The sequence below is a fragment of the Haemaphysalis longicornis genome, unplaced genomic scaffold (genome assembly GCF_048455015.1).
Source record: "Haemaphysalis longicornis isolate Haplotype H1 unplaced genomic scaffold, Haemaphysalis longicornis Haplotype H1 scaffold_3, whole genome shotgun sequence".
Classification (NCBI taxonomy): domain Eukaryota; kingdom Metazoa; phylum Arthropoda; class Arachnida; order Ixodida; family Ixodidae; genus Haemaphysalis; species Haemaphysalis longicornis.
In genome coordinates, this window is record NW_027526335.1 from 11623620 (window position 1) to 11641422 (window position 17803).

At 48.4% G+C, this 17803-nt stretch overlaps 1 protein-coding gene across 1 annotated transcript in view; it reads left to right on the top strand.

Moving 5' to 3' along the window:
• The window catches only part of LOC144173957 (guanylate cyclase soluble subunit beta-1-like), a 156642-nt gene extending 139296 nt beyond the window's left edge, over nucleotides 1–17346 (top strand). The window contains exons 8-12 of the mRNA XM_077702332.1: nucleotides 5363–5551; nucleotides 6664–6810; nucleotides 10014–10168; nucleotides 15143–15362; nucleotides 16228–17346. Of these exons, the coding sequence (XP_077558458.1) occupies nucleotides 5363–5551; nucleotides 6664–6810; nucleotides 10014–10168; nucleotides 15143–15362; nucleotides 16228–16899 (1383 nt within the window). The 3' untranslated portion in view covers nucleotides 16900–17346. The remainder of the gene's footprint in view (nucleotides 1–5362; nucleotides 5552–6663; nucleotides 6811–10013; nucleotides 10169–15142; nucleotides 15363–16227) is intronic.
• Nucleotides 17347–17803: the final 457 nt, after the last annotated feature.

Consider the following 17803-nt stretch of genomic DNA (forward strand, 5'->3'; position numbering starts at 1 on the left):
TTAGAAAAGTGGTGCGCATACTGGCAGTGTGGGATTGGCACACCCAGAAATCTATTGGGAGAAAGCTTCACGTTTAACCACCGTCGTCGTTAGACAGAGGGGGGCATGATTTTTTTTCTTTTTTTGCCTTCACAAAAAAAGTGTTGCCGCGGTCGGAAATCCAACGTCTTACATCGTTCTCGGTAGCGCAGCGCCGTCGCCACTAACTGCTGCGGGTAATGCCTTATACTGAGCACAAGACCACGAGAAAGAGACAACTTCAGGCGCACTATCGTCAAGTGAGGAGTGTGTACCCTTATTGCAGCCCACACTAGAGGGCGGTATTTATGCTCATGAGTCCGGATGAGAAGAAATCGTGGTCTCGGTGGACTTGTCAGGGTACATCGACGCTCTATCTGATGGCGGGCCGGTGTGGTGGCTTGAATCATTCAATGGAACACGTAGCTAGTTCAGTCATCCTTCGTGTACCAAGTTCAAGAAGGACACAAACTTTATTTAGCTCATTTTCTACATACTCATGGCGTTTCGAACACCCATCTACCACTTTAAAAGCACGCGCCTCTTGCGCTTGACACGTTTGCTCAAGCTAATGCAGGAGCGGGGCTGGCTCCAAGCTGTGGAAGCTCTATTGTGATCACGTCTGAGGCGTTCTACGACATGAAAAGAAGCTCGGTTTTTTTGTTCTTAGTACTAGCGCACGCAAATGTCACTCGCGCGCCAACTTGTTTTATTTCACAAAGTTAGAATATTCTCTTTTGTTGCATGGAGCGTGGACGGGGCGGAAAGCGAGGAAGTAAGAAAGCGGGTTCCCGCAACCGCCGTATAGTTATTGGGCGGGCCGCGTCTCGAGGATGGATGTTGCGCGCTAAGCGAAGCGTGACCTGCGTTCAAAGGCTGGGAACAATGTTTGCTTTGGGGACAATTGTTAGACGACGTACGTCCTCGGGGGCTTGAGACGTTTGCCACGCTCCACTAAAACCAGCCGGGTCGGAAACTCAAAAGTGCAGTTACACCAATGATTAGGTGGGGAACGAAACAATGAATGGCAACCTCAGTGGGCTTTTCTTGAAAACAGCACAGTTACTTATACTTTTTTTAAATTAAAATTCGTGTGTTTGAATGAAACTGAAAGGAAGAATAAAATGTACGAAAAATTGCGAAAAGCTTATCAAGCTCATTGAAGAGTGATTCATGAAAAACCCGAGCCTGCTCCTTTTTCTTAACGAAAGAATGAGCAATGGAAAGGGGGAAACACGAAAAGAAGGAGCGAAAAAAAAAACCCAGAATAAACGAACAAAAAGAATATCAAAAGAAAGGAAGGAAGGAAGGAAGGAAGGAAGGAAGGAAGGAAGGAAGGTAGGAAGGAAGAACCGAAAAAATTACGGAAGATGCTCAGAACTTTCTATGAATGTCAACGCGAAAGCCTAGTTGCACCTTCTGTTGATCTGCTGTAGAACTTTCTGTTGAACTTGGCGGCCTGGCCGTCACGACTCGACCACCCCACTGTACAGCGCCCTCCGAAGCTGGTTCCGTTCGCTCGCCATCATTACGAGCCTTCTTTCCGCCCTCGTGGGTACCTACCCTCCTCAAGGCTCTTATTACACGAGCCGGCGTGGCCTACCCTTCTCCGGAACTGCTGTTTCCCTTTCCCGGTACGCGGGCCATTGCCATTTTACAGAGCCTTCCTTCGACCCTCCTCCAGTACTGCTTCTTGCCTTTCTCGGTGCGCGATTCCCGGTTCTCGCTCCTGTTTTATGCGCCTCACGTTTTTTTGTATTTCACAACACGCAGGCTTGAATCAATTAAGAAGATTTAAGGCGATGTAATATTTTTGCTATGAGCTGTGATGTAGTGGAAGGTTACACGTATAATAAAACAGACCAACCTTTCACCTTTAACGAATACCCATATCTCGACGCGCGGACTTATTAGCTTTCTCAGGTTAAAATGGCCGCCGAGGATGGTAATTTAACCCATTACCTGAGTAGCCAGAATCCCGTACCATTAGCCGCTTGCTTTAGACTTTCGCTGAAATGTGGGAAAAGAATAACATGTTAAACTACACGATGCAATTAAAAATTAGAGCACATATTTCGGCACCCCATTACGGAATTTCCCTTCTAAAGCCTTGTTCCCGAGTGTCTTGCGCACAATCGAGGTGTAAGCCAGCGAGTTTAAGGAAGGTGGAGAAAGTTTTCCTTGATTTGTAGCCGTACTGCCAACTGCATTTCAGGTAAAGTTCAACCAGGAAGAGGAGGAAGTAACTTTATTGTGTCCAGAGGAAAGGCCTAGTTATGGGGTGTGCTTCAGACGACGGCCAGGATGTCTTGGCTCCTAGCGGCGTCTTCAGCCCTCTGGACGGCCCAACGCTGGATGGCAGGGTCCTCGCTAAGCAGCACGTCTCCCACTGCTCTTTGGTGTTGATAATAAATGTTCCCTCTGTATTGCTGAAGTCTGTTTTTTGTATAGCAGGGCATTCCCAAAGCATGTGTGCCAAACTTGCAATGGGGAGGGGGGGGGGCAGTGCTTACATTTACCGTCACGAATTTCGGGGTGGAAGTGCCTGTTGAGGCCTGGTTGGGATATGTGTTAGTCTGAAGACGCCTCCATGCAACTTCTTGTTTTTTTGGTCAGCGAGGGGTTGGCTGCAGGGTACTTCCGTCTTGCGCCTCTGTATTGGTCGAGCACGTCACGTCCCGGTAGGTGCACAGGCGATCCTTGGTGTTGTCGGCAGGGTGTAGGGCGGATTGCAGGGGCTCTCGGTAGGTGAATGCTCGAGCAGCCTCCTTGGCCAGTTCATTGCCCTCCAGGCCCGCGTGTGCGGGCGTCCATATTAAAGTGGTTCGGGTGTCTACGTTCTTGTCCTGCTGGGCAAGGACTCGCAGTGCCGCACTGGAGATTCTCCCCTTTGTGAAGTTGCGGATCGCAGGTTGGGACTGACGCCCGCGTGATAGTCACGCTTGATTTAACCAAAGCCTTCGACAGACTCAAACATGATGCAATTCTCCGCAGTCTCCAGAAATTACAGGTAGGGGAGAAGACCTACAACTATATCAGGGGATTTCTGAACGACAGAACGGCACAGCTTAAGGTGGGACCCCATGATTCGCCTGAAATCTTAACAGGGAGCATTGGAACTCCACAAGGATCAGTCATTTCACCATTCCTATTTAATGCTAGCATGATCGACCTCACCAACAGATTGCAAATCATAGGTGAAGTACATCACAGTATTTACGCTGACGATGTCACTTTGTGGACAGCGGGGGGCAGCGATGGAGACATACAAGATCGCCTTCAATTGGCAGTGGACGCTGTTGAGCAACACGCCAAAACATTCGGCCTTTCCTGTTCTCCGGAAAAGTCCGAACAACTGTCGTACAAGCCCACGCGATGAGGTCGAAAGCCCAAGGATACACCGGAAACCCAGGGGAACTTTTTTTAACGTCGAGCTGCGAGTTGGCGATTGGTTCGCTTTATCGCTATGTACTGCATCGTCGGCAATAAAACGTCCCTACATTTAAGAGGGGGGGGGGGGTCGCACATTTGAGCCCAGGACCAGGATGAGTTTTCAGCCAACTACTCAGTTTTCTAAGCAAGCAACACCTTTTCGCTGTAACCGCATGGCTGCGTCTTGGATGGACTTAGGTTAATGCCGACTTGTCCGTGTCAAGGCGCAATGTAGTTAATTAAAGTGATAGGTAGATGTCGGCGCTTAAGCCGGATGCAAAGTCACCGTGACAGCGCGCCTCCAGGTCAGAATGATAAATAAGCTGGCCTGCAGCTTCCATTGAACGTTCACGAACGCTTGTGCTCTAAAGCTTAGCACGGGTCTTACAGATGAGAACATGATTTAAAAGGTGCATATAATTAACACGTACCCTAGGGAGGCAGGAGGTTCGCAATATCCGCCATGTTTACATGGACATTTTACTGCGATAAATCGCAAACTGAGCTGACTTTGGATTTACGCGAACCGGCACACAAACACGTACGTTCAATATAGAGATTACAGACGCGAGACTTGAATGCGGCAGAAAGGCATTGGCAGTGGCTCGCGAAAAGCAAGCGCACTGGGGGAGGTCGCCTGTAGGGAAAAGGGAAGACGCTAGCGAAGAAAAGAATATTGCTCGGCCAACGAAACAGAGCGCTCATTTCCTCGTGCCAAGGCAGTCTATTTCTGACCGCGTTGCTGGCGTCCGCGGTCATTATGCGTGAAGCCCGTAGATAACCACGAGTCTCGCGGCGTCGTTATGAGCCCATAATCTGCGCTGCAGAGAGTTGGGTTTCCGCGCTCAATGGCTCGCCTTCCTCGCGGCGTGTTCACGTGCCTGGTTGTTCACCGCAGAGAACGTTGATATGCAGGGGCATGAGTAGTGCATCCCTCCCTTTCACGTTGCTGCCTAACGCCCCTTTGACATTCGATGCACCTGGCCACGCTCCACCGGGCAGGAAGCTCCTCCGTGTTGTTTTAGCTGCCAGTATTAGTGCGAGCTTTCGGCAGCCGGATGCCATTCCTATAAATGTGTTTGATACCCTGAAGCGGAAGCCCTTCTATTTGTCTTTCATCAGACCTGGTGCGGAATTCTGAGTTTTGCTCCTCTCAAAAGCACCCGTTTTGAGTCACAGAAGCTTCTGGAATGAAACTTACACCGAAACTTGCGGGAGTTTTGCAGAAGCATTTAATATAAGACCTGGGCTTCATATTTTATAAGACTATTTATATTGCTCCTCAATTTTATTTCCGTGAAGGAATTGTTCTCGAGGAGTAAAGCCCACTTTAAAAGGACCCCAATATAGCTTTTTATAGGTGTACCGGGGGCCATATAAAAGTATTTCATAAACACCTCTACGATCTTTCTACTTTAGTATCAGACAGCTCTTGAAAAAACTGTGTTTGATTCCACTGTCATAGGAATCGGTAACACACGAAAGTGAAACCCGAAATGAACAACCCCAAGTATAACGTACTCTTTAGTACTAAAGGTTGCTTTCCCACATGAGTACCCTGTGTGCAGGGGTGCACCCTTTACAGGCCGCTTGCTTCGTTGTACTGGCGTCATTTCCGTGACAGATATTCTGGAAATCTTTGTGTATCCCGGAATAAAACAACTTCGCGTTAAAATTTCCTCCCACTAACGCACGTGTGCGTAGTGGTGAACATGACTTTAAAGGGCCTTCGTGTGGCAAAGCGGCCCGAGACAACTTACACACTAAATATATTGTAATTTTTCTAAGCCAAATTGTGATTTGTCATGTTGAATACGTAGCGCTTAAACGCAGTCAGCAACACGCGAGTAGCAAGCAAGAAGCCAGTAAAGGTAATCTTTCGTCGCGCGGCGCCTGTGGTCACGTGACACAGGTGGCGAAGCTGCTGTGCCAGAACCTTCCCGTGGAGGCGGAGAAGTTCGAGACGGTGTCGTGCCTCTTCTCGGACATCGTGGGCTTCACCAATATGTGCGGGAGTTGCGCGCCAATGGACATCGTGCGCCTGCTCAACAAGCTCTACCTTCAGTTCGACAACCTCTCCAACATACACGGCGTCTACAAGGTACACGCACACCACCGGGCACTGTCATAGTGCCGAGCACTGCGCCATGCAAGCTGTACGCAAATACGACAACGGATTGCTGCGTTTACCATTTAACTCCGCGCCTAAAACTTAGATGATGCGGATCTGCAGGGTAAAGTGGGAAAAAAAATTAGAGCAGGAAGCCGTGAGTCAAGGGCCGGAAGCGAGAGCAAGAGGGAATTATAATTTTGCGCTTGACTGTGGTTTTAGTTCCCCTCCGTAGTCTTCCTGTAATTTTTAACAAAAGCTATAAAGATAGAAAGAGGGCGTTCTCCATTAAAGCGTATCACACAGCAGCAGTTCTGTCAAAAAGTGAAAGAGCGGGATTTTATTTTTAACTTTAAGCAAGTATCCCGCACAGAAAGAACCCGATGCACGGTTAAATACAATCCGCAGTTGTGCTCTGTTACCGATTTCAAACCAAGTCTCCAATGCACGGACTGACATAAAAAAGTTGTAATACCGTTATCACTAAATGAATGCATTGACGTGAGCACTTGCAGACTGCTGTTTTCCGCGCCCAATGCGTTTACGAACCTATTTACAGCCGTCACAGATTACGGCTTATAAGGAAAACCCCGCGGCTAGTTAAATACTTTTCCCTCCACAAACCCTCTTTGCCCATACTATGTGATACAGGCAAGTTGTTACCCTGACATAAGGACGGTGACACTCAATTTGGACCCGTTTAGAAGGGGTGCGCTGGTACTAGACACGCCTTTCAAGTCTACGTTTATAGTTCGCGCTAACCTTTCAGTGATGGAGAAAGCCTTTAGATTGCGATGCGTAACACCTCTCGTAATATGTCGGTTCACAAGCGAACAAATTAGCGTCCACAAATTAGTGTTGAACTTTCTCATAAATAAAAAGTTATGCTCCACCCCCTCAAACAGTTCATTTGATGGCGATTATATCGCGCAACATGTGTTGTCGACCATGCGAAACCTATGCCAGGTTAGTCGCCTTGGAACCTGTTTGACTACTGCGCGTAGACCCGCCTAGGTGTGGCTCGGCGGTTGCATGTTCCGTAGATTTCCCCGCTGTGTGGGTTGTCAGAAACCTGCGTCCTCTGGTTGTCGCCTCTTTTGCAGGTGGAGACCATAGGGGATGCTTACGTGGTGGTGGCCGGAGTGCCGGACTTCGTCGAGGACCACGCCGACCGGCTGGTCGCCATGGGCCTAGACATGATCACCGCCACGAAGAGTGTGGCTAACCCGGTCAACGGGGAACCCATACAGGTAGGAAATCTTACCCTTTTCGTTCTTACGGCATGGAACAGTAGCTGGAATAGTTAACTTTTTTTGACGAGTGGTTATTCACACGAGTTCATTTCACGCCGAACAGACTTTGAATGATTAGACAATAATGCAAGCATAGTCGACATAAGAAACTCATGAGCTCTCGACTGGAGGGACGCCTGTATACAAGCGAAAAGCTCAATCATGGTTTTCATTCTTGAAGATACACGCTCGGAGCAGTCGTGAAGCTCTGAAAACCTGGACCTAATGGCGTACTTCTCGTTGTTATTCGGGCTAGATAAAAGTATTTCACAATCGCCGACGCCATAAGTCCACGCGAAGCCTCCCTAGACGTTTCAGAGTGGAAAAATTGATATTTTAGTATTTTAGCTTGTTCTCTGGCTCTTGCATACGTAGAAAGTCAGTTTTTTCTACTAGGCATCATTCTTTTCTTACACGGGATCCGTCATTGAACATTACATTGCTGCTAATTCACCAACAGTGGACGCAACAGTTAGTACAAAAACATTCATGTAATTTAATTCAATTCAATGCTCTATTTATCTTTCATAGACGAAGAAAGAAGGAGCAATCACAAAAAGCTACTGCGATGAGTAGCTTGACGAGGTGATTGCTCCCTTAGATTGACAGCAACGTTCAGTGCGTAGGACGTAGTACCAAAAAAAAAAATGGCCGCGTATCTGCTGTTTTCGTTGCAAATGTCGTCAAAAGACGATAGTCTTTGTAGACATTTTCCAAGGCAATGGCCCCCTTCGCTTTCCCGCTCACCTCTCATGCTGTTCCTGTTCTGTCGCGCTCATCCGAAGGTAAACACACTAAAGGTTTGCTCAAGGCGATTTGAATTTACCGCGTTCCACTGCGACAGGCGGGGTTCCTCGATGCCAGCGCTGCAGTACAGCGGAGACGCGCGTGAATCGAGGCGGCCGACCTCAAGGTTTATAGAACCACGTTTCCGTGCTCCACGTGCGTTCCAAGCAGAACGTGTAACCTAGCTAGTGGAACTTTTCTTTGCTGTTGCCGGGTGATTTCTCATATGCCGCCTGAAATGGAGCAGGCGTAACGCGTTGTTCTGCAGGAGATGTAGAATATCATTTGCTATCGAAAAACCAAGCATCCAAGAATTTTTAATAAACAAACACTGTAAATATCCCTTGTATACTAATTTCCTGTCTTATATTTGCGTAATGTCTTGTTCTTGTGCAACAAAGTTGACAAGTATCAACATATAAACCGGGCTTAGATGTTTACATTTGTCTGTGAGTATATAAGACTATTGCGCAGTAAGCATTTTACTTTGGCCGGGTGGCTGAATCGAGTTACAGACAGACAGACGGAAAGACAGGCAGACAGACAGACAGACAGACAGACAGACATACAGACAGACCAAAATTTCTGGGTTTAAGTAGCCCAAGAAAGACTATCGTCTTTAACAAAAACGAGAGAACGAGAAGTACACATCGGAAGGTACACAATAAAGGTACAATTACATTGCGGCAAAAAATGAGGCATTACACAGAAGGCATTACACAGATACACAATAAGGCATTACACAGAAAAAAATAAGGCATTACCCAATTCAAAGCAGCTACCAAAAATTGACCGTCTATACGCTCGCTTCGCTCCAAATGATGTCGAAAGACGTTTGCTAGTCTTCCATGGCTGCCATGTAATGTCCTCCATTTTCAGTTCCACCTACCACCTCCCAATGCCGCTCCACTCCATACTTCCCCTCTCACATTCTTCTTTCTTCTCTCCCCCCCATACTCCCAATCCCGCTCAGCTTCTCCACCCCATCCCCATTTTCATCCTTTCATCTATCATTTTCCTCCTCCCCCATTTCAGCCCTCCTCTTCTCCTCCCGTTTCCACCTCACCACTCTATCTCCCTCTCCCTCCTTCTTTCCCCACTCCCCGGCATGCACTTTTCCTAAAAGTTGCATTACCTCGCTTGTAGCCAACGAATCGTCTTATGCACGGCTTCTGCAGCCCGTTAGTGAGCTTGAGCGCATCACAAAAAAAAAAAAAGGAGAAAAAAAATGAAATAGCTTCGGCGGCACCAACTTGCTTTTTATACTTTTTATCTTCCTCGCGGAATCGTAAAATTCGGGCCGCATTGACCTGTTGTGCAGCCAGCCGCGACAGCAGCTTGACCACCGGGCGAAGAGTCTCCGCTCGTGCCGGTGGCAGGCGGCTTAGTGCTAAAGAAGCCCTATCCCTTCACAGCCCACTCCCGCGCTCTCTCGGTGTGGCTGTTCGCTCTTAAAGGTATCGACAAGGCCGCCAGCTACAGGCGCGCAGCTTTCTGACTCCCGCAGAGAAAACCTCTTTACAGGGGGGCACGATTCAACGTACAGGCGGAGTGGCTTACGTGGCACTTTGCTTGCGCCTACGCTTTCGGCTACATAGGTCGACGGCAATTCCTATGCGGATTGGAGTGCGTTCCCGGTATAAGAGACACAGCTTATTCCCATTATACCATTTATGGGTAAGCGCACAGATAAGTACCCGTTACTAAGTTTTTTTTTTCTCTTTTAAGGGCAAACCAATTTAAATTTCTCCTATCTGGCCAGGCAAGGGGGTCCAACGTAATACAAACGCAGGTCCAAAAGCAATACCCGCTCCCACTCCTTCTTTAAAGATTAAACCTGTGACCCTTCAAGTCAGAATGTCTGACATTGTTTCACCAAAAGTCCGCTGAGGGCATCGCCAAGAAAATTTTCCTTCGTCTCATAGCTTCTGTGGCCAGTGGGAAGATACGTGCCATAAGGTACAGGCCTTCCAATGGAATTCCGAACTAGAAGCCAAAGTTAAACCAAGTAGGGAGGGCTGGGAGGCGGCCGTGCCGACTGCTCGGACCTGGACCCTCAGCGGGCTCTCGTCCAGCGAGCACGGGCAGCGGCCAAGACCAATGGCATCCAGGACTAACGAACACCACCCACCCGAGCGAGGCTTAACACTGTCTGCCTCCCTTTAATCCTGTCTTGTGTATTAGTACCGATAAATGACGTAGGATTGGTGTGCATCGTTAAGTATAAGACTAAGACAAAGTATAAGACAAAGCTCTTCTTGCGAAACCAGGTTGAGAAGGCAATCCTCCGGCCAGCATTGCGGGTGCGCGTGCGCATGCAACGGTGTATCGTAGCCTTGCCTCTGCAGCAGCATTGCGCGTGCGCGTGCTCGCAGATGCGCATCGGCGTGCACACGGGCAACGCGACGGCCGGAGTGGTGGGCCTGACCATGCCTCGCTACTGCCTCTTCGGAAACACCGTCACCCTGGCCAACAAGACGGAGAGCCTCTCCAAGCCGTCCAGGGTCAACGTCACCGAGGTGTCCAGAAGGTACACCACTCCTCTTTCCCCCCTACGACGAAGCGAACGACTGCGTTGATGGGCGAAAGTGGACTTTGCAACGGGGTTCACGAGGGAAACATGCAACTGCAAAGTGCACTGATTTAACGCACAGAGATGGCCCTGTCGATTTTCCCAGTAGCTCCAAACAAGGGGCTCCTTGTGGAAGTAAAGTTACTTCCTCCTCCTTCTCCTTCTTCTTCTTCTTCTTCTTCTTCTTATTATTATTATTAATATTATTAATATTATATTCCTTTTCTTCCTCCTCCTACCGTTCTTATTCTTCTTCGCATAAGTTAATTAGGAGCTATGCAAGGTAATCACGTTCTTTTTTTGTGTGAACATTTGTACACGATAGGCTGGCAGGGTTGGTAGGCAATGCAGAAAGAACTTTCTCTGACCTTGATTTTCTCGATCCGACAAACAGGGTAATCGGGAATAAAACGTGCGAATTTCTGTTTCTAAATCATGATAGACGTTGGCACCAGAGTAGCAACGACAACAGGCTGTGGCTGATTTCTCGCTATGAATTCCTTTCAAGCTGACTGTGCAGCTGATCGTGGGGAAAAAATTAAAGCAAATAAGGAAATCATCGCAAACTTGCCGGTGACGGCGTAAAAACGGTCGAAAGAGCGCCCAGTGCGATCATTAAATATTCAACAGTGATGAACGTTGGGCTGGTTGGTTTTGCATCACAAAACACATACAGCGACCAAGGCGCGATTTGAATAGGCGGTAGCGTGATTTCCACACACAGCACGGTCGGGCGATTCTTTTTACAGCAAAGACGCACACCGCTTTGCCCCAAAGGCTGAATAAATGTCCCGCGTCCGCACTCGAAAACGCTTTTCGTTAAAGTTAGTTTTTCGCGAATACTCCGTGGCACTGAATCTTGCGAAAATAACTGAAAAAAATAAGATTCCCATTGGACGCTTAGACGAGTACATTGCTGGTACTTTCAGTTTCCCTTACTTGGCATAGTCCACCTGGAGCTGTAAATACTTGGAATTCCCGTCTGCTGTCAATACATGGCGTTGCACGGAAAGAGTATGGTTACAAAAGACGGCTGTAACTCGTGTTTTATCGAAACTTTCCCGAAACCCAACATATGACCTTGGACGTTTGAAACCTCTACGTATTTGAGGGCAGTTTTATCCCTTCACGTTCTGGTGAATTATTATCACTCAGTTTTAATATAAATAACATCACGCCTCCCTCCGTCCCTACGCCTTCGCAGCAGCTGCATAAAACCAGAATGAAAGCACCAGCCCTAGGTTTGTCTGGCAGGATTGAAATTGGCCCTTCCAAATTTAGTAAGCGTAACTAACTGGGAAGTATGCCAAATAGCAAATGACAAAACAAATAACGTTTCCCGCACTACTTTTATTCTGCGCTCTAGTCCATCTTATTTTTCGTCATGCCCTCGTTTGGGTTCGCTGGCCAACCACGTTCACACAGTGGATTGGGAGCTATTTTTTACAAAACTTATATCACTGGTTCTCTACGGCGAGTCTGCCAAGATTTATTCTAAGTTTGAAAATATGACTGGGGACCCCAGAATGAAGCATGCTGATACGTTTCATATAGCATCGCCAATCAATCCGCACTTGTAGCTAAAGTTGCCCGAATTTTGTGAGTCTACTTTTTCGCAGAGCGTAAGTGCTCTGCAAAAAGGGTACTTTAAAGGAAGTGCTTTGCTGTTAGCAATGTGCGTGCCAGGCGGTGAAACCACACTGTTTCAAAAGTTTTGCGACAAGTGCCTTGAAAGGGGCGGGAAGGAAGCATTTTTTTCAAAAAAGCTGTGCGAATACCCAAAATTACAGAGACGGTTAGGTCGTCTGAACATCATTTAAGACCACTATCCCAAATATTTTATGCACGGTAAGAAAAACAAGCAAGTCATCCAGTGCTGCACGATTTGGTTTTTCTGAATAAGTTAACTGATAATTTTTTCTAAAATTCTTGTAAGCTTCAATTTTTTATTTGTCTAGGGAAATTTCTTTGTGCTGCCCCTAAAGGAAGCGCTTCTACTGGTAACTTCGAGGTACTTCAACAGCGCCTATCGAATTATCGGAAGAACAATACGTGTCGACCTTTCTGCGTCTGCTGTCTTAATATGTGGAATAACCGATGGGTGGTGCAGGAATTTCCCTACATGCTTCGCGTGTCCCAGCGTCCTCTCCGAGAGGGCAAGTGATATGCCGTTTTATTGGGTTGTCTCCCGAACGCTTGAAAGTTAGTGCATTTGCAAGTACTCCTGTCTGACTTGCCTACGTCCTAATGGAATTCGCAAGGGCACCAAGTATATAATGCGAAGCGTTTCCAGTGGTTTATACAACTCATCGGAAGTAAATAAATAAAATATATATTCCACGCAAGCGCTTCCGACATTAGAACCGTCTGCTGGAAGCAATAATCCCCTTTAAGCTAGCAGTGCAACTGAATTTCTAAAAGAAAGCGCGCGCCACAAGAGATAATTCGACACTGCGCCAACGCAACCTGAAAATGAGCACGCGAGGCAGCGCTAAGCCGAGAAAAGAACCAAAATGAAGAAGAAAGGCAAAAAAAAAAAACGAAGCAGCACTGTTTCCGACGTTCATTTGGCCCGGCAATTTAGTTCTTGGCTGCTGTGGTTTCACCCGTACACGAACAGGGGGACCGGATTACGCAAAGGCACACCACGCCGTGTCACTCGTTAAGCCTACGCGATTCCCCTTTTAAGGAGTTGTTACTTTTGCTTGAAACGTTACCGCCGTGACGAGCCTCGCTAAGGTGTGGTGATAGAAATGCCGAACTCTCTCAATTAGGCTGCTCTTGCATGATGCAAGGGCGTTCGTTCTATCACTGTCGCAATAAGAAAACCAAAAATGGCCTCAATGTTTTGCCCGGCGGCTCCATAGGCCTACTGCGCTGACGTTTGACTCGGGAGCAGGGGCACCAGTTCACACATCCTGGTGGCTCGAGGAGTCATTAGCTGGGTAGTAACCACTATGGTTTTTGATCGAGTTCAAAGAATTCGGACATCAGCATCCTACCCTACACAACAAGAGCGTTATCAACAGCCAAGTCACAAACGCAACGCGTTAAAACGTAAAGCGTTCGTGATGACGTGATCAGAACAGAATATGCGCCATTATCGCTACCCTTTCTTCGAGATACGAAGCCCATAAACTGCCGTCTTGAAGGCTACCAAGGATAGTATGCGAACCTTGCTATTTTTTTTTTTACTCTCTCTATTTTCGTCCGGTTTCACAGAGTGGCACTGTCATTGAGGCCGCTTATCCTGGAGCAGCTCTTTTGGGCACTGGGCGATAGCCGGTTGAGATGCTGGCACATAGCTTTGGGTAGTATACTATCGTGATGCGTTGAAATACGAACAACAGAGCGCGGGGTTTCCAATACATACCGCGCATACTGGCGACAACGAGTCGCGTACGCGTAGTGCAGACAAGTTACGAGAGTTCGTGTCCAACATTGGTATGGAAAGACCGACGTTCGGCATGTGGGCCCTTCGGTTTGTCTCAACGCCGCGTTCGGTGCCTGCTCACGCGAGCATTTATCTACCTTCGTCACTACGCTGAGCGAAAACGGCGCACGCAGCTATCCTTTATTTTTTTTTATTTCGTGCCGAGCGCTCAACAGATGATGAAATGATGGTTTTTCCACACCGAGGTTGGTTACGAACTCCCGTAACTTATTCCTACTGCGCATATGCAGCCCTTCGCAAGGACGCACGGCATGTACTGACAGCCACGCACTCTGTTGTTCGTATTTCAATGTATCCCGATAGTAGATTGAGTGATTGATTGTATCACGATAGTACATTGGCGCAAGAGGTCTGTAGCGAGCGGGCCTTCCGTCTAGGAATGAAGCAGCTCGTGATTGGAACCTTTGAGATTTTTCGTATTGAACGCAGGTCAACGCGACCTTAGATGTCCTATAGTAATAGTGCGCAACCCTAATTGCGCCTAATACACTTAAGCAAAATCCTGGCAAGCAGTCCAGTGCCTATCTTATATCCGCTGCCGTCCGAAAAACACCTATCGCCTTTATCTTCTCCAGAGCAGTCCTCTTGTTTTAACTCCACCACACCATTTTATTCTCTAAGTCAGGCTCGGATTGAGCTGTATTGACAATTAAATTGGAAGCATGCCCAGTTTGTTATAGACTTGTTGAAAAACATCTAATATCATCTTGTTGTATTGTTACACTTATAAGCATCGCTATTGTAATTCTTAGCATTAGAACTTCGCGACTCACTTACGTTTAGGCATTGCAGCCATTACGTCAAGTGGGCCTTTCTATATTCAGACAGAATGGTGTTGTAAACGTAACCTGTGATCTTTTTGTCTTCGGCGATTCACGGCGATTGTAAAAAGTACTGAAGTGCCTGGAAGTCCCTGGAGCTGTATAGGGTCGATCATATACATGTTTTCGTGTCTTCACGAAACCAGTACGGGAAGCAGCTGCCACTATTTGCTGATGCAAAGGCACACTGTTAGTAGTTGCGTTTATTAATGCGAGAACGTTATTAGGCTCAATGAGTGATTTTACATGAGAGCTAGCCGTCCGCAGGTGCCGGGGTTATCGGCCGCGCCTATCAGCCGTCGCGCGGAAGACGTCAACACTGCCAACCAGAAGCGAGCGTGCGGCGGAAGCCATAAGCGAGCGGCCGCCTGAAGGTGGAATCGAGCCTGCACACATCTGTAGCGTGTAATGGAGGAGGCGTACCGTTTGGCTCGCCCACAATGATATCGCGGCGAATAAAGAAAGAATACATGACTGCTTCCTTCATTTTTTTTTTCAGCTCCTTCAAAATTGCCAAGATTTTTGGTCAATATTTTGCGCAATTCGCAAAAGTGATGATCGTCCTTAAACCTTTCTAGCTGTCCTCCCTCCCCCTTCTCTCCGACTCCTGTGCCCTCGACTTCTCGGCCCTCGACGTAACCAACCCTGTGCATGCAGGCACCTGACGAAGCAGGACTACGTGTTCGAGGACAACCTGGACGTGGGAGACTTCCCTCTCAAGTGCTACCTCGTGGACATGGCGGCGCAGCCTTTCGCCGCCGCCCGGCCGGCGGCCGCCGTGCAGCAGCCTGCCGACGACAGCCTGCTCCTGTCCCCGTCCTCCTCGCCCGTGCGACGCTCCTCCTCCGTGCCGTCGCCCACGTTCGAGGCGGACGAGGTGCGGCCATGCCACTCGCGATATCCAGACGCCAACGGGACGCTTTTGCAGCCTATAGTGAAGAGAATAAGGCATCTGTAAAGAAATGAGTTGTCCTTAGCTCCTCACCCTAATCTAAGCTAGTCACGAGCCCTTTTTCACCGCCATGTTTAGTTTCTCACTGTAAACGGTAGTCAGCTAAAAGAAAATATAAATTCCTTATTCTGGGCAGCAGTGTGCGAGAAATGGTCAGCTTTCCCGTTGTGTCTGTCAACGCAGCAGACACTTTGTTTTAATGCGCGAGCGTTCGTTGGCGATAACCCCACTAGAAAAGCGTAATGCATCCTACTTTCAAAATAAATGAAATGTTTATAGAAGTGAAAATGTAGAAGATTGACGCTTTCAAAATTGATAAGAAAGAATTTAAAAAAGCAAGAATGCGTGGCTCACTGCCCTAGGATTACACTTTATAGAAGCGGGCTTTGAAGGAACTTAATGTGTACATTCATGGGGATACTTGGGACCTTCAAACTTTGATGATTGCTTACATTGCCCGTAGTAAAATGTCTTTTAAGCAATCTATTCGCGTATATTACTCAAGCAAACATTAAAAGTGCTCGGTGTATGGCATAGCGATTAGCAAGAACACTTACGCGTTAGTAGACAATTTCTGGAATTTCTTTACGATTTCTGGTGCATTTATGGCCACCACTAACTCCCATTGAGGGGCTCTAGCTGCGCAGGTTATCGGTGTGCGCGTGTGCATGTGCACATACATACATAAATGCATTACGTACATGCATACACACACACGTAAATACATTGCAGACATACATACATATACAACGGTATACTACAAACCACCCCGCATTTTCTCTTGTTGCAGATTGGCATTTTCATCAAAAACAGATTAACTTCAAACGAGGCAGACGCTGCGCCTCCGACCACCCAGGAGGAGACCAATGGCGGTGAACCCCTGTTCGAGACCCGCACGCAGGCCTCGTCCGAAGGGCAGGTGCCCTCCGGCAGAACCGACGAGAGACTCGCAGTGATCGTCGACAGCGCTGCCGCGGCCCCACCGCCGACAAACGTCGCCGCCAACACAACCAGTGCCGAAGACTCCTCTTCAGACTGCCCCGCCAACAGCACGGACAGCCAGGAACACTGCCCGTTCAAGGCCGCCGGGAAGACGTCGTTCCTGGGCCTCAGATGGAAAGTCTCGCAGTCCTCCAACAAAACGCGGAAAGCCAAGAGCGACTGGCCGCATTCTCAGCAGGACGACAACGACGAATACAGCGGCGGGTCGGTGCGCTTCTTGGAGAGCCCCGAACCCAAGGCCGGTAAGCTGCAGTGCCCGTTCTTCAGGTTCCGGGGCAAGAACGCCGGCATTGACGACGGCCTGGCCCAGGCAAGCGGGGGCAAGAATGTGCCGCCAGCTCTGGCCTCGGCCGGCGCGGCCGGCGGGGCCGCTGTGGGCCAACAAGACACCACGCCTTCCCGGAGAGCAGACGGGCGAAAGAAGGACAAGTTCTGGTCGCGCGTCATCTTTCCCTCCTGAAGACGCACGCCGCGCCGCCGCGGGTAGCCGTACGCTGTCCACCTTCGGAGAAGAAGAAAAAGCGAGACCACAAGGCGTCCCCTGCCACCCTAGCCTCAGCCAGCCCCGACGAGCACGGCCTCTCTGCTGCAAAGGTGCACACGGATTCACGAAAGGGGCCCACACTCATCCTCGGATTTCTATTAGAGCCGCAACATAGAAGGTTCTTTCCCCGGTTCCGGCTGCTCCACGCCGGGACCACCACGCATGAGCACCGACGGTTTCAAACAAGGACACAGGCAGGAGCTTGCGTTGCGTTGCTTTTTTTGTGTTTTGCCTTACCCTGTTTTGTCCATCTGGACTTGAGCACTACCAGGACGAAGTTTCGCCACCTCAAAGCCTGCCAGAGAATGTGTTTTCGACAGCCTTCTTCACTTATTCTTCAGCTTGGGCCAAAATAAATTCAAACATGTTGTGCAAGCCCGCTCACCTGTGTCTGGATATCGTAGTCGCGCTTCTTCGAGCATTCTTCTTTATTTGAAAGTATATCTGTGTGCGATTTTTTCTGTGCCAGCGCGGACATTCACACTCGCTGTACCACTATGTGCTTCTTTGCAGGTCTGTAGTGAGTTCAGAACAGAATTTCCTGGTTTTAGCAAACATTCTTGCCGTGTAATCGTGAGGGTACGTCGCATGTGACCCTGGGTGATGTAACGATCCAATGACCTCGAAATGTTGTGGTGTGCTTTTTGAGGCCTCGTAGTCGTTAAGAGATGCTTTCAACTGTGTTGGGAGATTGGTTGCGGCACAGGCAAATTATGATTAATCTAGCAGGGTTTTCTTTCATTGAGGGTGTGAAGTGGCTTCCTGACATTACTGGATGCACTGTCAGGTGGTCAGTGAAACATTTTAAAGTTTCATTGCG